The following is a 20,791-nucleotide window of genomic DNA, read 5'->3' as shown; positions in this document are numbered from 1 at the left end:
TCCTCGCGTCGAATCGAATTTCGACTACGCGATGACGTAGTGGCAATAGATTCGTGAGACTTCATTTTTGAGCGTCCTCGAAATCGTGTAGTCACTGCTGCAAGCTAGCGCTAAATCAGCAGACCGGAATAAAAACGTTATAAGAGCTGCGATTAAACCAACACCTTTACAATGGTAAGAAGGGAAATATGCTCAATTGCTAAATATGTGGTCAATTCCAAAATGTCTTTTTATGAAGGTAAAAGTAACCGTTTCTTAGCTAAGCTAATGTATAGCTTGTTCTCAAAGTCTGATAAAATCTTGTGTAAATCGCCTGATATATATGATATTCATAGTCTTTACATATATAGCCGATACGCGATTTAACCTTTTAAGACTAAAAATTGGCAGAAAACTGCATTTAGCCGTGGAATTGTTAGCCTGACTTAGCATTTAGTCAGTGCTACCAAACGGATAGCGACACTAATAGCCAAAATGAAAGTAAGATAAAGGATGACTTTTAACGCAAAGAACATTGATTTAATGCTTTTCAGCTTGTTTTGAATTAACCAAATACTTCTTTCTTGTATATTTATTATTACATCATTGCGGCTACTGATTTTATAAACATGTTTACACGAAGAAGGAAGAATATATTCGTCTTAATTTCTGTTATTTCTGTCAAGCTATTCAGTTTTAATAAAAGTAGATGCGTCCTTAAAAGCGTTCTTTATCTGATTGTTGCCCAAAATAACAGATACATTTCGATTCAGATGGATATTTTGTTTTGTATTTATTATTGATGGGACTTCCTAACTACATTTTACACTTGCGTCAATCTTTTGCCTTTCAACCACTGTGGTTTGACACAAGGTTGCATCTATTGATGACCCTCCTTATTCAATTGTTTTGATCACGTTTTTATATAATTGTAATATTGCTGCCCATTGTGATCATACACATTCTGGAATATATCATTCGAATTGTAATGTTAATGTGTTTTCAAGTCATGTTAAGAGCCGTTTAATCTGTCATTTGATTAATCAGCTATTTCTTTATGCAGTCTATAATGTCATATAACGGAGGGGCTGTCATGGCCATGAGAGGGAAGAACTGTGTGGCAATCGCAGCCGACAGGAGGTTCGGTATTCAGGCTCAGATGGTGACAACAGACTTCCAGAAAGTCTTCCCAATGGGTGAGAGGCTGTACATTGGACTGGCAGGTTTGGCTACAGACATCCAGACTGTGTAAGTCTTAAAAAATTTCTTCAACCTTGAATGATGACTTTTTGCGCTCTGTTGCTTTAGTCTTGTAAGCGTCACACGTAAACAACAAAAAATAAAATAAAATAAATAAAATACAATCATGTAGGAAGAAATATCTTAAAAATGGCAAGGAATCAGTTAAAGATCAACAAAATTTACAAGAATATTCCTTAACTAAAACTTAGCAGGGAAATTACAAAAGCAATGGGGGGGACCCAATATTAGCAAGTGCCTGAAAAATAGCTGAATCTTACTAAGAGATGCATAATTATTATCAAAACACTTGGTAATTACTTGCATTACATGTTGCTATTTGGAGGCCTTTTAAAGCTTTTTATGTATTTCACAAGGATTCTATGGTAAATTCTGATATTTAGAAATGTGTTTATGTGTATTGTAAGATAAATATTTCCAAGTGCTGAGGATATGTCTCACCCACTCGAGTTTACATCTGCCTTTACCTGCTGTTTAGAGCCCAGAGACTTAAATTCAGACTAAATCTGTATGAGCTAAAGGAGGGTCGTCAAATCAAGCCAAAGACCTTCATGAGTATGGTGTCCAACCTACTATATGAACGGAGGTGAGTGTTTTTAATGAGGCACCATGGTGAAGTGGAATCTCCAAATGCTCACATGATGTCTTGCTGTCTTGTCAGGTTTGGCCCATACTACATTGAACCAGTGATTGCTGGGCTGGACCCAAAGACTTATGAGCCATTTATCTGCTCGCTAGATCTAATTGGATGTCCAATGGTCACAGACGACTTCGTAGTGAGCGGCACCTGCTCAGAGCAGATGTATGGCATGTGTGAGTCTCTGTGGGAGCCGGACATGGTAAGAAGGCTGGAAAATCTGCACTGCAATGGTAGATTTTACATGTCTCGTGTTTTCAATCTTCAGAAGGGTACATTATTTTGTCACTAGTCCTGTGTTCATCATTTGCACCCATTGGAGTACTGGGGGATTGGGTTGACTGACTACACACACACACACACATATTCTTGCCAGTTACTAACCTGTACTCTTTGTATGTGCATGTCTGTATGTTGTCCTTGGGTGTCAAGATAGGCGCCTTGAAATGCATTATTATCATTAATATTCTTATTGTTAAATTTCTCTGAAGATTTTCAAGTCATCCAGGTCTTTTTTTCCTTTTTAATAACTATAATCTGGGGTTAATGTCTAAGATTTTTTGACTCTCTTTAAAGAGAGAAGTCTTTTGTAATTGCACAAGTGGGGAAAAATGAAAACATGTTTATAAAAAGTTTTTACATAGTGCTTGTGTACTTGTGTATCTTAGATCTAATCTTTGCAAATGATAATCATAAAACTTTTTTTTTCTTTTTTACCTAAAGGAACCAGAGAACCTTTTTGAGACCATTTCCCAGGCGATGCTGAACGCTCTCGACCGGGACGCAGTGTCAGGCATGGGTGTAGTCGTGCACGTCATGTAAGTTCAGTTTGTTGGAGGTTAGATGATTAGACAGATCTGTGACGGTTGACAGCTTCTTCTTCTTTTCAGTGAGAAAGACAAGATCACCACAAGGACCCTGAAAGCTAGAATGGACTAGAGCTGCTGCAATCCCCAACACACACACACACACACACACACACACTCATATAAATCTGGATAGCTGATGTTTTGTATCAAAGAATCATCTGCTTTTTTTTAACCCCCTCATGGATGTGGTTTAATAAATGAAGATTGGTTCCAATTACCCTGATATCAGTTTGATGCTTTTAGAGAGCCTGTATGTGTGAATGACGCTTTTTCTTTCAAACAGTTCATATTAAATTATATATGTCAGGCACCTTAATAGTTAAACATACAAGTGCACACCAACAAAGTCATGATTATATCACAAATTTTGGTTTAAATTATTAAAAAAATAACTTTAAGTTTAGTTATATTTCAATCTTTTCCTTTCACTTTTCCCTTCAGGGGTCACCACATTGAATCAACCTCCATCTTACCCTATTCTCTGTATCCTCCTCTCTCACAACTTCATATCCTCTCGCTATGTCCATAAATGTTCTCTTTGGTCTTCCTTTAGACCACTTGCCCGGCAGCTCAAATTCCAGCATCCGTCTTGTAATATATTCACTATCCCTCCTCTACATGACCGAACCATCTCAGTCTGGTTTCTCCGACTTTCTCGCCAAAACATCTAACATGAGCCGCACCTCTGATAGACTCATTCCTGATCCTATCCATCCTTGTCACTCCCAAAGAGAACCTCAACATCTTCATCTCTGCGACCTCCAGTCTTTTTGATGTATATTTCAATAATGACTCAAGATTATTCTACCTTACCACTTTCATGTCACCTATACATTGTTTGCTGGAGTAATCCTGAGATATTGTGTTTATGCAGAGGGAGTTTTCATTTTTGTTCAGTAGGTGCTCTTGGGTGCCTTGGGGGTCCTTCCAGATTGTGAAAAGATGAAATGGGTGGTTTCCATAAGAATATTGTTCATCTCCTGGGGCATCATGCTCTGATAATGTCATCCTATATGTGTTAAGGGGAGTCCAATGGCTTTCTGGAATGTTTATGACAGGATTTTTTTTTCTGCAGTTAGCATTCCATGCAGTTACGTGGTATGTTTTAAGTGACAGCTGTCTGACAGAAAATGTTTGTAAAACATGCAAGCTGGTGGGTGTTGTCCCTGCTCGCTCACTGAATTGCATCCATTCCCCCTGCCTGCTCTAAAGTATATATAGTAAGATGTTGTCTTACCTTTCTCAATAACAAGGCTCCATTTTTATGGAAATGACTTGGTTTATCTGACCATAAATACCTGTATATATGTTTTGCAGATGTCAAATGCGCAACACAGTGGCCAAAGAAGTCAACACAAACAGTTTTGATAAAACTCCCTTTAATATGCAATGAATAATTTTCAAGTGACCTTTTACTAATGTTTTCTGGTAATAAAACAATACTGTATACAAACACAAAATTGCTACATAAATGTAAACAAGATATAAAAATGAGTCTTATAATAATAATAAAACCAACATTTGCTGCAGAATTCCCCTTTTTGAAATTTATCATTGAACCAACCTCATGAGCTCACAGTAAAATCCAAAAATATGAAAACAATATGGCAACAGAACATTCAAACACCTATTTTTTTCAGAGTATTTTTATATTTTGTCATTACAATCAGATACTTAGTATAGCTGTTTGATGCTCATCGTACTGGTGTACATGTGTAAACATGTCAGCCATGCATTTTTCTTTTGCATTCACCTATGCAATACACCGTAAAATATGAATGACTCTTTCCACAATTCACTGCAGGGGTTTTTAATTAGTTTCTGTCGCTACAGAGAGAAGCCTGATGGAGACTGTCAAGGGGTTTTATCATGCAATCTGACCATTCTGCATCTGTGTGACTTGTGTGCAAGTGTTTGTGAGTAAAAGAAATCATAGCAACATAAACTGAAACCAGGGAGACTATGCTAACAGTGAACTGCTGAAGCCACACGCTCTTTAAAGGCATTAGTGAGACAGTTCCTCCGCTGTCATGGCAAGTCCAATGGAGGCTGAGAAGACAGCAGAGCAGAATGAAAAAGAAAAGCCGGTCATTGAAGTGGAGGTGAGGGCCAGGTGTGAAAGCATCCTTTTTTTCTGTTTTTGACAGAAGAGAGTGTGGGGCTGATGATTTTTTTTGTCTGGGTAGGGGGGTGTCTATGACAAAATATTGGACATGAACTCATAGAATCGCTTGGAGTACTGCTCCGGGTTCACTGTTGAGATCTCAGCCCCCGCCTGAAGAAACCAGAGAAAGACAAAATATCAGGGCGACATTTAGGGGGGAAAAAAACAAAAGGAATTAAGTATTTCAAGAGAAATATGGCTGTAATATACAACAAAAAGCAAATGAGGTTTTAATTGTAGAGAAAACTGTTCAAACAGAAACACCTAAACTATAAAAAGTTTGCAATGTTATCAAATAATGCAATAAAAGGGAACCATTTGATTTGAGAAAAGTTAAATTTTGTGGTAATAACAATTTAAGACCGTTCAAAAATGCTTCAGACTGTACAACAGCAGTCTGGACGGCACACAATTGCTTCCATGATTCCACAATCTCACTACCCTACCCCATTCACTACCTCACCCTTTCACATGTCATGCCCTAACTCTGCTGTCTCTCTTATCCTTGTTTGTCCCAGCCAGCACACATTCTGCCTATTTTGTTTATTTATTTATGTCATTGCTATCGTCACTCTGTTTATATTGTTGTTAAGTTCTGGCTGTGTATTTTCACCCTCACTGTTCCTTGATGTTGCTCATTGTTATCCCTGATGTTGTTGCTGTTGTTGTTACTGTCTGCTGCTGCTGTTGTCTATTAATTCGGGGAAGTCTTTCTATTTATATTCATATTTATATTTATTTTCCTTTTTTGACATTATAACTGTTACGCTGCTGTTACAGAAAGGAATTTCCCCTATGGGGATCAAAAAATTTTATCTTATCTTAAAAAAAACATGATGACCAGGTATAGAATAAAGCAACACTTCTTTTTTTTTTTTTTACAGATGATTACAGAGAATCATGTTGAGCTTACATGATAATTTTTCAGATTTAAGCCGTGGAACATTTTTTATTAATACAGAGGGAGCTCAAAGACAGACCATGAAGACAAGAAGGAGGAAAGATGGAAAGAAACATATATTAGACAATGCGGAGTGTCCTTAGGACAAGAGTAGTAATTGTAGTTTTTAAAGGACTGAACTGTACAAGAAACAACTTTAAAAGAAGTGGAAAATACAGTATATCTTGAGATTAATGTAGAACCATGGATTCCAATGCTGTAAAAGTTAACTGAGAAGAAGCAGATGCGGGAACAGTCACAATATTACAAAGATAAAACACTTCCAGTGAGAAGAACTGATAATGTTGTTCAAAATATAGATTTAGCATCATACTTCTATATGAAATAAAGAGAGGGATGTAATGGGGGTAAGAAGTTTCCAATGAACCAACTGCATGTTTTTAGACAGTGAAGGGAAACCAGTGAACTCGAAGGAAATCCATACAGACGCAGGGAGAACATGAACCTCCACACAGAAACCCCCCCTGCTTGAATCGTACCAGGGAGTTTCTTGCTTTGAGGCTGAAATGCTAACCACTGCACCAGCGTGCCACCCACCTGATTTACTCATTTAAATCATTGTTGATGGCCGTGAGTGGCTGTATGTCTGCGACTGTGGCCCTGTGATAGATAGGCAACAGGTCGAGGGTGTACCCTGCCTCTAGTCCGTTGACAGCTGTGATAGGCTATCGAGATACTGTTTTGATAATGAATGAATAAATACATTTCTTAATCAGGTTGGGCAAATTCAATGAACGCTTCTCAAGCATGTTGAGTACCCTTTAGTGGTGGCTTGATGGGGCAAATACATGCTTAAGCAGCAGCTGAACATTATCGCTTTCATTTGAGAAGGTGAGAACCATCCTTAGTCAGACAAGCAAACTGCCTGGCGCCTGACTTCTTCATGAAATGGCAGTCCCTGGCTCCCAAAACGAATAATGACTATTACTGTATAGCAGACTCGCTGTTCCCAGCAGTGCCAGCCGGTGTCGCCAAATTGTACAATATCCTGTGAAACACTTGGGCAGGGGATCCACCGCCTCCACTGTCACTGCACTTCTGTTTCTTTATTTCCAGATAGTGTTGCTGGGTGTATTGACAAACGTGGAAACTCACCCCATGTTTCACAGTTTTGGCAGCATGTGCAGCTTTTTTCTTAGCATCGTAGTGCGTGAGGATGTCGATGATGGCCATGAAGTAAACTTCCTTTTTCACAGCACCTGATTGGGGCGACAAAAAAATATCAAGACAAAAACTTTTAGATTGTTATTTTTACTTTTATTTAAAGCTTCAGGCCTATTCTGTTGGACTAGAGGCTTTCAAACTTGTAGATCAGAAAAAAACAACTAGAAAAAGGGTCCCCACTGGCAATTTTTTGAGCAAACATTCACATGGCCAGATCCAAATTTTAAATTAAGTATGTAAATATTAAGTATGTAAATAAAATTTCAGTCAACTTTTTTCTAATTACTCTACTTCTATTTTTTTTTTTTTAGATAAATTATAGCTTAAATAATTTCTTGCAGATTTTTACGCAATGCTTCGCTGATTATTTAATAACGCTATCTCTCTGTACAAAAAGACACACATGGGTCTATCTTCCGAATTTGAAAGTTATCGATCCATATTTCAATACGCACCCTATAATGACAAATATTCTTGATAAATCCTGTCATACACTGGCAACATCTGTGCTGGATTATTACTTCAGCAGCACACATTTTCTTACTTAAAATACAAATTTTTATCATCACCTGTCAATTCATACACTATATGCATCTCACTGCACACGGTATGAGAACCATCCCTATAGGAAATGAAATACATAATGTATATAAAGATATGATCATCTATATTCATCGATCTCTTTGCACTACCTCACAGCTCCCTTTACTTGTGCAGAACATTGAATTACATCTGAATTACTTAACTATATTGCACTCCGCACCTTGTGTATTCTCTATGGTGTAAAATTTTCTTTGTCTTTCTTAGTCATTGTTTACCTTCATGTTATTACATGGTATAACTCCTATAACATGTCAACATATATAGTCAATATGGTTTTAAGTATGCCAAAATAATTCAGAAAACGTATATGGAGGATAGTGGCAAGGCTTACTGTCATGGCTCTTGATTGCATAAACATCCACAGAGGGGTCAAACTCCCCAGGGCTGAAGAAGCCCCCACAATTGAGAGGGTAGCCGGGGCTGTCAGGTGGGGTGCCGAAGGAGCCAGTGAGCACACCCGCACCAATTCCGTCATTGTCATATTCCTCCTCATCCCTAGCGCCCTCCACATCCATCTCCTCCTGCTCCGCTCGCTCCACATCATGAATGCCCACCAGCAAACTGTAGTCCATTATCTTCAGTGTGGCCAGGAACTGACAAACCATGCAGCAGGACACAAACACACACACACACACACACATATACACACTCTGTTCACTATGTGTTCTTCAGGCAGTCAATGTAGTCCCTTCACTCAGATGTAGTACCTTATTACTTCCTTTATATGATAATTTACATGCCTCTCCTCGTTGGATAAGGGACTAATTTTGATGAGCAATGTACTGGAATAAACATAGCTACAAATGGAATCTCAATATTGGGTTCCTAAACATAAATTAATTAGTAGAATAAACGTTGATTTTATCAGCCACACTTCAGTAGTTTGTGAATTAGGTTGTCTCCCATCAAGTTTCATTTAGATAGAGATGTGAAGTGTCATTTATAACTGCTGTTTACAAACCTAAATCTAACGTCCTCAAACACAAAAAATAAATGACTGCCCAATGTGTTATTTTTATGTTCTCGACTGCAAATTTTGATATTAGCCTGATTCCAAGTCTGTCTGATGGGCTTGTGGCAATAGATTGACATCTTAATGATGTTGCACACTCACTGGGAACTATTGCACATACAGCTGATGTTGCCTATCACCTTTGGCCGCAAACTTTCGGTGTACATATTGTGGGTCACCCCTAATGCACCCCTGTTTTCTGTTGCCGTAGTCTACATTTCTCCAAGGTTTGGATTTCTACTGTTTTTCCACATAGTGACTTTTTAAAATTGCTTTTTATGCCTTTTCTGTTCATTATTCTCATACATTTATCCTGTACTTTGATTTATACTGTTTTGCATCCACTGTGGACAGCAAAGTAAGAATTCTATCATACAGAGAAACATGTTTCCTTACAGTGCACATGACAATAGAGACTATTTATAGAAGAGTCAAAACAAAATCTTTCTGTGATAAAGCTGACTTTATTGACAAAAAAAAATGGACCAGTGCTGCTCGAATTTTGTTGTTTAATATGTTAAAATTAGGGTTGGAAGTAATGTTTATATTTTGCTCAAATATCCAAAATGAATGAAAACCATTTGAATATTTTGTCCCACGTCTACTTGAACTTTTGATAATTGTAATATTTGTGTACTTTTTACACATAAATGATAACAGCTGATTTAGCATTCAGAATTTTTCATTCCAACCTGGTATCTGTTCTTTCTAATACGCCAGAATGGGTGGGGTTCCAGTTGAAATAAGGATTGTTATAAAAGTGTATAGGAAACGCAATTCTTACTTCTACATCTCGTTTTAGCTTCTCCAGGAAGTATTTCTTGTTGTCGTCACCGATCTGTAGCTTCTGGCCATCATTCAAGAAGTCGTTATCTTTAAAAGTAGGGAGTTCTTTAGCCTGAAAAAAAAAGAAAATATATGACTGGAGGGGCTACAGAGAGCATGTGCTATTGATCAAGTATAACAGCAGATACCAGGACTGGCCAAGTCACACCTGCACAATCATTCCCAAGTTATCTTTCTGCATTGAAGAGCTTTCCTTCAACAGTAAATACGTTCTGTCAGCAATATGTAAGAAGATGTCATCGCACAAAAATAAACTCACCTTCTCCTTGTCACTCGCTTCCCTTGAGACTGTAGAGCCCTGAGCAGGATGACAAAAGGGAATAAAAATAGAAATAATTAGAAGGAGTCAAGGAAATATGAGAGGCTTTAATAGCGTAGTACACGATATGGCAGTTTCTGAAACTCAATAACACACTAACACACAATAAAAAGACTCACTCCATTTTCCTAGAAAATAGTATGTTTGTGTTTCATTACATTCATACTGTGAAATCTGAAAAGACAATGAACTGCAATTGCTGAGACAATCAATAAATATAAATGAATGGACATTTTCACATTGTTTGACTCGCTGGTCAAACTCATCCATACAGAATTCAAATTCGGTGACCAATAACTAGAATACTTAATTTGCAATACTTTAAGATTCATTACTATAATGTAAATGCAATAACAACTATCCAAACATTGGAATGTAATTATTACTTAAAACAAAGATTTTCAAGAAATAATTTAGGTTGAGGGCGGCACGGTGACGCAGTGGTTAGTTTCCTCCCACACTCCAAAGACATGCAGGTTAATTGGAAAAAAAAAAAAAAAAATCAGGGAAATTGCCCCGAATGATTGAGTGAGTGAATGATTGTTTGTTTATATATGTGGCCCTGCGGTTGACTGGCGTCCAGGGTGTACACAAACCTCTCGCCTGATGACAGCTGGGATAGGCTCCAGCGACCCTGAGTGCAGGATCAGCAGCAGAAAATGGATGGATGGATGGATGGATGGATGGATGGATGGATGGATGGATGGATGGATGGATTTAGGTTGATAATGTTCGGATGCCTGCCATATATTTGATTTTAAAGTCTGCTTGCATGTGGTCTTTCCTTTCTTTAATTGGTAAGTCATATGGTTTTGAAATCATGATGAATAACATCAATATGAAAAAATACTGATAACTTATATTTAAAAAACATGCTTGTTGATACATATACATATTGTATATGTACATATGTGTTGTATAGTTACAATACAATACATATTGTCGATCATAAATACACATTCAAAGAGACAACAACAAACCATGTTTGATTTGAATTCGGTGCCAGTTTTGATGAGAGAAGGAAATTTGTTGAATTATTTTTAATCTGACCAAAGTCCTACATCTTCCAATTATCTAACAAGCTCTGCACAAATTAAAATTTTAACATATATCGACAGTGATATTACATTCAAAATGTTTTTTTTTTTTACTCCCATATATTAGAAGTGGTTAAAAAAAACAAAAAAAAAAAAAAACATGTCAGTCAGGTTTAATAACAGGGTCCTTTAAGGTCAAGCATATCTACGTTTCTTGCCATGTGGTATTCAGTGTTTGTGTGTGAATGAGAGTGTGGGGGACCATTAGATATGATTAAAAATGTATGGTTATTTCGTACAATAACAGCAGTTACTGTACCATGAATATTGAGATTATTAAGATATAGTACCTTCAAGTCATATTTGCGATGCACAGTGAGACGATGGCTGAAGACATTCCGGGTCACCACCATGTACGTCTCCACACCGTCCACTGTAAGCCTGTACATGCCAAGGAACTGAGGCAGCAGAGTGTTGCCGTGACATTCCACGATAAACTGGGTCAATCCAAGAAAAAACAATGAATGAGAAAAGATACAAGACAAAAACTTAACAAGTTTTCATTTGCAGTCACTTTAATTGGTTTCATTAATTGATACGAGCGGGTTTCAATTATTTTCACCGACTGATCCTTCCAAGTGTCTATCATTACATTAAAAGTATCATTGCACAGCAAAAAATATCATAAAGCCAGACAAACAAAAATATCTGCTTTAATTTTTCATTCCAACTCAAACTCAAAACACCTATTGAACTTCCTACTGTGTTAAATCAAAGTCCTGCTGACATGAACATGACTTCTGATATACTTTTGGGATGTTAAATACCTACCTTTCTGATATTGAACTGATGACTTTGTGACAATGAAAAGACAACTTTCTGCTGATAAATCTATATTCTTCTGATACTTATATGACAAGTTCCTAAGTTACGTTGGTGTGTGCCTGCATGCTGACATGATGACCTTTTTGCTCAAAGTATAACCATTAAACAAAACAGGATCATAACATTTTTTATTCTCTTAATCTCAAAACTCTGAATATATTTTGCTGATAATACGTATATACCTATTATTTAGTGGATGTTGAGAGGTTTCTCAATTTTGGACTTAGCTATTCACAAAAACTCGAGTATTTACTTGAAAACAATTTACCATCAGTCAGTTTACTTGCCAAGTACCTGGTGGTATTTCTTGAGGATGTTGTGCATCTCCGCTATGTCCTCACTTGACACAGTTTTGATGACGAACCGGTGGTCATAGCTAGACAGGAAACGATTGCCAAAGCGACCCTGGGAGTCACTGTTTAGTGGGGCACTCCGTGTCAAAGAGTTCTGCCAAGCGAAGACGTATCACATTTACAAACTCATCTTTCAACTTTTTAAAAACGTGTTGTTTTTTCCAACTCCAATAGGCTTACCTGGTAGTCCTGGTCATCGATGCAGAACCGTTCTCTCAGGTTTCTAAACACCATGGGACAGTATTCTTTGAACTTAAAGCGACTAGGCAGATTTTCTCTGCAAGGGTGGAAAGCAGACAGTCCCATAATAAACATCATGCGCCATTATGACAAGGGAAATATTCCAAGTACATGTTGGAATTAATTCTAGGGAAAAACAAATGTGAAAATCAGTGGTAAATTAAAATCAAGTATGTAGGGATCATGATCATTTGCTAACTTTGGGAAATCCTATGACAGACACTACTAAAATCTGGAGTTAATGCTCAGAATAGCACAATTCCATTCTTACAATCTATTGTGTGTGACACTATATGAGATAGTGGTAATAGTAACAGTGCACTACTTAAAAAACAACTGGTAAAATAAATACACTTGTAGATCAAAAAAAAAAATGTTATTGATCAGACTTCAACCAGAATTATTGTGGAGACAATCAAGAGGAAGCCTGAGGCTATAACATGGTGTCAGGCAGATATCGGTTTTGGCAAGAGGAATTATTTGTAGCTAGGTACATTGTAAAGAAATACTGTCATTGATACTCGAAGTGACAGCGTGACAGTGTACGTACTTGTTAAATAGATGGTTGTCCACTTTGATCTTACTGAAGGCTTTAAAATCATCGGGCATCAGCATCACTGGTACAGGCACGCTACTTAACTCATTAATCTGAGAAGAGATAGCAAGAGGCAAGAGACAACGGCTGAGAGTATAAATACTCAGGACAGGGCTGGGAAAAATGTAAATAACTTAACATCAATTTTGATATACATCAAGATATGTGAATAAGTATGAAAATGCATTCCTAATACACAACACTGTGTATCATTAACATGCTGAGACTTCCTGAAAGATTTTTGGATATCTTGCAGGTTTTTGCTTGCTCTCTTGTTTGGTAGGGTTGATTTTTCAAAAGATTTTGGATATATTTTATTAGGTTCTAAAATTTTTTTTTTTTTCTTTTTTAAGGGCCTTCAAGTTACTTTGTACTTTTTCATTTGTATTTTTTAAATTTTGCAAGTTTTCGATAATGTCTTGATTCTTTTTTTAGTACATATTTTGCTGATAACATTTTCACCTATTTCAGGTAACAATGTCAGATTTTCAGAAACATTTGGGTACTTCAGGAAATTTGTTTTTAGTGCCCTGACCATATGTTTAAGAGTTACTAAAATGCCCTGAGTATACATTGTGGAAGATTTTGAAGATAACTTTTCCGTGCAAAACACTGATCTAGATGCAGACATTCTACTTATGGATCATGATTTACATTATGAAAAAAATTTGACGCTGACAAAATATTTGGTATCATGCTACAGCCTATTTAAGATTAACAATAAATGATGACACAACACCTCCCCACACACTGACATACATACATAAATAAAACAAAGCTTAAAATAAGGACTGTTATACCAGTCTGAGGCAGAGAGTCAAAAGTCAAATGCATAGTACTGAGAAAAGAATGTTTAATTTATGCTAAAAATAAAATGGCCCATCTGTGCCACAACTCAAATTGTGCGATAAAACAGAATGCCCCCAGTTGGTTTGGGTGATGTAAAGTGACGCTCTGCCTCTGTAGTGTGTACACAGACACAAACACTATCCTTGAAAAGTGCCACAGAAATAAAACCAGAGAGCAGCTAAATCGCTAAAAAATTTTGCCTTAGATGAAGTGCTACGACATAAACCTACACACAGATTAAGGGACAAGTGTGGGAAAGGAAGGAATAAAATTTTTATCTGTGCTTCTTTCATTGCAATTGTATTCAGAGTGAAGAACCCATAACAAACAAATATATGACAGTAACATTATCATCTGCATTAAGCGGAAACAATATACCAATTTAATAATAATAAGAGCACAAAACTACTATCAACGGACATTGATGTTAGAGTCTGCATTAGTAACTGTCAGAAGGTGAAACTACTTGTGAAATGTTGTGATTTACAGCAACTTATCAACAGACAAGTACATTAAAATACATGAAAATACTAAAGTCGCATAGTTTTGAGAGTATCTGAATTTACACTTTCTGGTATAATTTTTGTTTGATTCAATGCTTGTCCTTTTCCTTATGTTCAACAAAATGTAAGTATTTGTATTGGGCTTGCAGTTATTAATATGCATGCATTTACCTGCCCTACAGCATACAGTTATCAAATGTGTATTTTCACATATAAAAAAGGGTTTATAAAGCCTATCCATAATTTATATCAACTGAGTATTTTAATGGTTTCCAAGTAGAACAACAAGATTGCTGATAATACACAGGGGTGTCTGGAAATAACACATTCAAATTCAAGACAAACTGCAAAAACTCGAATAGAAAACAATTTAAATATAGTCAGACATTCTATTTGTAGATCCTGAAGTCTGTGTTTAAATTGAGTTTACCACTGGCTCATTAAAGATCAAGACCTTCACAATGATCTTTCACTGCAGAAAGATCTGCAGAAAGCAGCAACATATGGATGAAGCCCACAAAATGATTTTTAATATCAAAAATAGTAAAACATTTTACTGCATTCAGCCAGTCAGATTATTTTTGAGTTTTTGTTGTTTTACATTTGCAAAAAAAAAAAAATATTGTATCTTATAAAAATCAAGAAAAAAAAAACACTAAAATTGGCAGTTCACTTTACAGCTACCACAGAAATATCTCAAAATGGCAAGGGCATGTTTAAATATTTAACAAAAATAAAAAATGAAAAATAACACCAGAAATGTAGTCGGAAATTGCTCAAATAGTAGCCAATACTTTGTCTGAACATTAGAAAGTCGTTTTGAACAAGATATTGGAATAAAGTAGCACATATCTGTCTGACAGAGGGACTTGTCGTAGTACGGGATAACAATTTATTTGTGATGTTTGTGACAGATGTTAACCCGTGACTTCAAGCCTCGACATCTATATGAATCAAATCAACAAAGGAGTTTCAGAATATCACGCAATCGGAATATACACATGTTTAAATGTCATCCATCCCCGTATGTAAACATGTGATGTGACGAAGGACGCACAGATTGCCCTACATGTGCATCACACACAGTAAACTACACATATTCTCTCAGTGAAAAATCACTTGGGCCGCACCTGGTAGTTTTTAATCGTCATAGATAAGTTCCATGGGGGGTCTTGGGTTTAATCAAGTAAAAAAGTATGACACTGACCATGGGTGAATCCTAACAATCCACAGTTCAGGCGCTAAAATAATGCAGTCAACTTCTCATCAGGAGGAAGGGGTTCGACTTCCCACCCACAAACTAACCTCACACTGACCGGCAGAAGACTCTTTACAAATACTGATGGGGATTAGATACATTCACTCACCCCGACGTTTAATTCAACTCCACTTTCATTGATAAATTAACTTTGACACAAATCTATCCTCAACATCTAGCAATGACTAAATGAGAGAGAGTCGGGATGTGGAAGAAATAGTTCTCGTGCTTTTTAGCAAAAGCCAGGAGAATCAAGTCAGAATCACAACACGAATGCTGTCTGCAACATGGTGATTGGGAACATCCAGTTTTGATAACGAGTGGAAGGCTTCTGTGTGGATCCGAAATAGAACTGGCTCCACTGTCTGAACATCCAATTATTTTTTGAAAATTCTAAATGCCAGTTCGATTGTTTACAAAGTTACCGACTGTTCAATTTGAGATATGACTACAATCCATGAGTTCAATTATGCCATTTATGTTCCCATTATAAAACTGCAGAAAGTTTTATAGACTAACCTCGTGTTTTACACATAATGGACTTTCGCCATCTCTTAAAAACAAAGCTTCATATTCAATTCCTTTTAACTTTGCTGCTGGATTAAAAAAAAAAAAAAAAAAGAATAAATAACGCACCTTTTTTTTTGTTACAAATGACATTCACCTCGTGTTTTGTTTATCGGGCATATCAACAACGATGACGTCAAATCCGATCGCGTCAAAAAGCGTCGTGACCACCGGCGACTACGGAATCGGTGAATCACACAAATGTAGATCAAATGATTCATAAGAAATCGGATTAAAATGGGCCAAATGGTTTCGCGTCTGTGCGTCTTGGTTTCAAGGCACATCCAAGACCCACGCCGCGGGTATCCGAACGGTGCGATCGAGCGTCACAATGGGTTTTCCTCCCAGAAGAGAAACCGATATGCCCTGCTCTGTTTTGAAGAGGAGACGCGGGGAAGGGAAGAGGGGCAATTGGCGGCAAACAAAGAACACGCTGCTCCCATGCCGGGTCACACCCCTCTCTGCCTCCAGTTCTTGAGTTGTGCTCGGACTCGAATGCACAAGGTAGAGGAACTAAAAGAGCAGCAGGCTGGCACACACGTTTGCTTGCATCCGCCCCAACACACACACACACACACACACACGCCAACTTATGCATGCATGCAACACAGTGCCAAGGGTGCTACAAGGTGCAAAAGACTCGAAGCATGGAGTCCGCTGGTTGCAAAGTCTAGCAAAGAACAGTTGAAAGCAGCGTCCGAACGAGCTTGACAGATGAGCGCAGCTGGCTAGAAGCTAACTATATCAAGAGACAATCGAACATAGAAGATGGATTTACCGTATGGTTGACACCCCACATTAAAACGCTGAGAATGGGCTCGCTTGCGCGGAACAATTTCACTTTCTGTCCTATAAAATGCTTCTTTTTCGTCTTGGTTTTGCTGGCGCTGAAAGCCGCCGAGGTGTTGCAATTCGATGACATTTCTCCGGCTAGGAATTCAGGGCAGGACGCCGCTCGCTGGAGTTTGAAGCTTCAGCATTCGACACACACACACAAAAAAAAGGAGATAATGCGTTGATAATCTACGAGTGCATTGCGCTCGCCGTCCTGCTCGCAGCGAGTCTCTGGTGGCGAAAGCTGTCTGGTCGGGGTGTCAGCGGTAGAGCATTTTGCGCCGTCACCACCCTTCCACTTCCAAGCAGGCCGCTGAGTTGAGAGCGCAGCTAGCCAGCCATCAGGCTATGTGGTCGCTTTGTCATACAAAACAACCACTGGAGGAAGACTCGACCAGCGGTCTTTCTTATTTCCTCTTGTACGTCTGCAACCAAACTCCCCTCCCCTTGGGCAGTTTCACTGAGAGTGGAATAATCCCTTCATGATGCGCCGGAGATTTGTCAGTCAATAAACGCCGCGTTCTAGTTCTCCTCAAGATGGCGTCCGCAAGGGACGTCACCGCCGACAGCGCCCCTAGCGGCCATTTGGGGAACGACAGGGATTCCCACGTTCAAGCCATCGAATTGAGGATGACCGCTGACCGCCTCTCTGTTGCCATGGATACCAAACAAACTGTTCAGTCCACGTTCAGTCCTGTTCTTGATGTAGTCCTGGAATTGAACGGAACATCTTCAGTAATGACTATATGTTGTCCATTTCCCACCTATATGTGTTCTATTTGTTGTTCTACAGAAGATAAGATAAATTTTATTGATCACCGTAGGGGAAATTCCTTTGTCACAGCAGCGTAACAGTTATATGCTGAGTTATATGCATGAGTTATTTATATATATATATATATATATATATATATATATATATATGAGTTATATGCATGATGCTGAGGAAGCTCCTCAGCATCATGGACAACGTCCATCACCCCCTGCATGCCACACTGACGTCCTGTCAGAGCTCTTTCAGTCGTAGACTGATACCACCAAGGAGCTCCACTGAACGCCACAGGAGGTCTTTCCTACCTGAGGCTATCAGACTTTTTAATTCCTCTTCCCTCAGCCGCAGGGAATCTTCAAATCTTTGTACTTAAGACCTTAAAACACTTGATAGCCTTAACTTGACAATTTATATTTCATTGTATTTCTTATTCTCCCTCCTTCCTACTATTATCTATTACTCTTGTGTTTTTGCTTGAAACTCTAGCACAACAATTTCCTTCGGGATAAATAAAGTTGTTCTCATCTCATCTCATCTCATATGTCAAAAAATCTCCCCCCAAAAATAAACAAATATGAATATAAATATAAGAAGAGACAAAAGACATCGAATAAACAGCAGCAACAACAGCAACAACATCAGGAATGATAATGTACAACTTAAAGGAACATTGAGGGTGAAAAATACACAACCAGAACCAAATAAGAATAAGAATAAGAATAAGAATAAGAATAAGAATAAGAATAAGAATAAGAATAAGAATAAGAATAAGAATAAGAATAAGAATAAGAATAAGAATAAGAATAAGAATAAGAATAAGAATAACTTTATTTATTCCGAAGGAAATTGTTGTGCCAGAGTTTCAAGTAAAACATAACAATAATAAATAATAGTAGGAGTTCGTATAAACAGCAAAAAAAAAGGGGGGGGGGGATAAGAAATACAAATAAAACTATAAAGTGTCAGAGTCATGGCTTTAAAGTGTTTTAAGGTCTTAAGTGCAAAGATTTGAAGATCCCCTGCAGCTGAAGGAAGAGGAATTAAAAAGTCAATAAATGACAATATAAATAGAGTAACGATAGCAAGGAAAAAAATGAATAAAAAAAAAGGCAGGATGTGTTAGGCTGGGGCCAACAAGGATAATATATGTAAGTAATTATACATGTAGTTCTGTCTCGCATCTTAATTTCTGTCCCGTCCCTGTCTATGCATGGCATAGTGAGAAACGTGATTTCAACTCCTTTGTGTTACCAGTGCATGTGAGAGGAATTGACAATAGAAGCTGACTTAAGGATACAAAAATGAACCGACTTATTTGGTGTCATTGTATTCTCCTGTTAATAGTCAATATACCATAGACACGAAAATAGAGTAGGGAAAAAAACACAATACACAGGGCAGTACTCTTCAAATCTAAGTAGCAATCCAACAAAATTAATTCAGCCATCATAAATCTTCTCATTAGACAAAGTTTAAGATTATTTCTTAGTCATGTGTCGAGTGATATCAATGGACGAGTTCTATCAAAAGGTACTGCCCACAAATCTTCTCATGAGATGAAGTATAAGATTAATTCTCAGTCCTGTGATGGGTATCATTGGGTCATATAGTTCCTTATTCAAGATTAGATTCTTAGACTTCGCAACCTTTATGTGGACAGCATATATGACGGGACGTGACGTGATCTGCTCCAATCTGCAAGAGGGAATGTGATGTTTGGATATTTCATACATGTCTGCAAATCAGCTGTGACAATGCTGTTTATTTCAATTTATAGATTTTGTTGCACACTCCACATAAAGGCACTCAGTCATATATTGTGTGTAAATCTGCATCAGCAAATACTTGAGAAAGACAACACTTGGCTATTAACTAACTTTACAGTATGTTAAAGTCAAATCATTTGAAGAGAGCAGGAAACATTTACCATATGAGGAAGTTAATTATCAAGATGCTGTTGTTTTTAGAAAAAAATATAAGCTTCACTGTACTGGAAGGTTTACTGCCATTAAAAAGTGGTCAGCTGTTATTGCTTCAGTCTCCATCGTTTCCTGTCCTTTAATATTCTCATAGAATGGAAATCACAAATGTCACAGAGGGTGTTTTATTAAAACAGAAGATAAAGCCAAACATTTCACCTTTATAGTCCCGATTCCTTTTGCCTTATCAATTAAGATTGAATTTAACCCATTTAACTCACTTGATTTGCTTTAACACTCTTGTCAGCTTCCAGCAATTTCTCTTCCACCATAGTATTTGGACAAAAATGTCGCACTGTTGATATCGTTGGTAAAATAATTCATACTCCAAATAAACTTTTCGAATGTTCGAAAGAATCATCTTGACAAAAGTTCTCACACATGTGTGGGGATACTCACATAAGCCTTTTTTTTTTTTTAATTCACCACTGATTTTTTATTAAAATTTGCTGTCAAATAACACAAACTCAAAAACTCTGCTTCGATGGATGGCTGAAACCTAAGCATTTTTATACAACTTTTAATTTGAAGCATGAACTATTTAGACTGTGTTTTTTTTTTTGTTTTTTTTTGGTAAAGACCAGGGTTTGTTGGTGGCTATCAACCAGGAAACTGGTTGGAAACAAGACGAACAATAATATTGCTACGACATCAGGGCACGCTGAGGCTTTGAAATATTCTTGATTTTATTCTCAGTGAGTAATACTGAAACATACACGTCATACTGCATGTTTAGATCCTGGGTTAGACACCCTCTCTTTATTTCTACTTCTAAGACCTTTGCCCCTAATTTCCCTGCCATGGGCGTACTCTGCTGAGGGTTATCCCATAATGCGCTCCTCTCGTTCTTCTCTCTCCTCCTGTATCCCGTCTCCACGCATGTCCCATCATCACTCCATGAACCTAATATCTTCTCCACAGTCCCTGGATGCTCTCATGTCGCAGGCCCCCAGAGGGCGAGGCTTGGTCTAATCTCGCCAGTTGCCTACCGTTGTTGTTTATTTTCTGAATATTACATCTATTATTGTAACATTTCAGCTATTACCATGTAATTGCCAGCACTAGTGATGTTAGTAGTAAGAGATCTATTGTGTCTATCCCTCCC

General features: G+C 37.6%; 2 protein-coding genes across 2 annotated transcripts; one reads left to right on the top strand and one right to left on the bottom strand.

Annotated features, from left to right (window-relative positions):
- Nucleotides 1–11: 11 nt before the first annotated feature.
- Nucleotides 12–4,274, top strand: psmb3 (proteasome 20S subunit beta 3). Its single transcript, XM_086176662.1, has 6 exons — nucleotides 12–174; nucleotides 1,043–1,227; nucleotides 1,718–1,825; nucleotides 1,901–2,078; nucleotides 2,600–2,694; nucleotides 2,767–4,274. The coding sequence occupies exons 1-6, from the start codon at nucleotides 172–174 to the stop codon at nucleotides 2,813–2,815; spliced, it is 618 nt and encodes a 205-aa protein (XP_086032788.1). The 5' UTR covers nucleotides 12–171; the 3' UTR covers nucleotides 2,816–4,274.
- On the bottom strand, nucleotides 4,108–17,472 carry LOC147216944 (phosphatidylinositol 5-phosphate 4-kinase type-2 beta-like). The gene is made up of 10 exons (XM_086176656.1): nucleotides 16,880–17,472; nucleotides 12,880–12,977; nucleotides 12,270–12,366; nucleotides 12,031–12,183; nucleotides 11,202–11,348; nucleotides 9,755–9,793; nucleotides 9,434–9,547; nucleotides 7,969–8,230; nucleotides 6,966–7,069; nucleotides 4,108–5,020 (listed from the first exon to the last, which is right to left on the bottom strand). The coding sequence occupies exons 1-10, from the start codon at nucleotides 17,021–17,023 to the stop codon at nucleotides 4,940–4,942; spliced, it is 1,239 nt and encodes a 412-aa protein (XP_086032782.1). The 5' UTR covers nucleotides 17,024–17,472; the 3' UTR covers nucleotides 4,108–4,939.
- Between the last annotated feature and the right edge of the window lie 3,319 nt (nucleotides 17,473–20,791).

Source organism: Fistularia commersonii, chromosome 29 (assembly GCF_037954325.1).
Source record: "Fistularia commersonii isolate RoL2024-O1a breed Wild chromosome 29, RoL_Fcom_v1.0, whole genome shotgun sequence".
Classification (NCBI taxonomy): Eukaryota; Metazoa; Chordata; class Actinopteri; order Syngnathiformes; family Fistulariidae; genus Fistularia; species Fistularia commersonii.
Note: the sequence above shows the minus strand (reverse complement) of the source record. Positions and strands in the feature narration are given on the sequence as shown.

Coding starts and splice junctions, on each gene's coding strand:
- psmb3 (XM_086176662.1), top strand. Junction 1,228..1,717: donor GCTACAGACATCCAGACTGT/GTAAGTCTTAAA, acceptor CCTGCTGTTTAG/AGCCCAGAGACTTAAATTCA. Junction 2,079..2,599: donor CTCTGTGGGAGCCGGACATG/GTAAGAAGGCTG, acceptor TTTTACCTAAAG/GAACCAGAGAACCTTTTTGA.
- LOC147216944 (XM_086176656.1), bottom strand. CDS start 17,023: ATGTCATCGAATTGCAACACCTCGGCGGCTTTCAGCGCCAGCAAAACC. Junction 12,367..12,879: donor GACAACCATCTATTTAACAA/GTACGTACACTG, acceptor CCACCCTTGCAG/AGAAAATCTGCCTAGTCGCT. Junction 8,231..9,433: donor AGCTAAAACGAGATGTAGAA/GTAAGAATTGCG, acceptor ATGGTTTGTCAG/TTCCTGGCCACACTGAAGAT.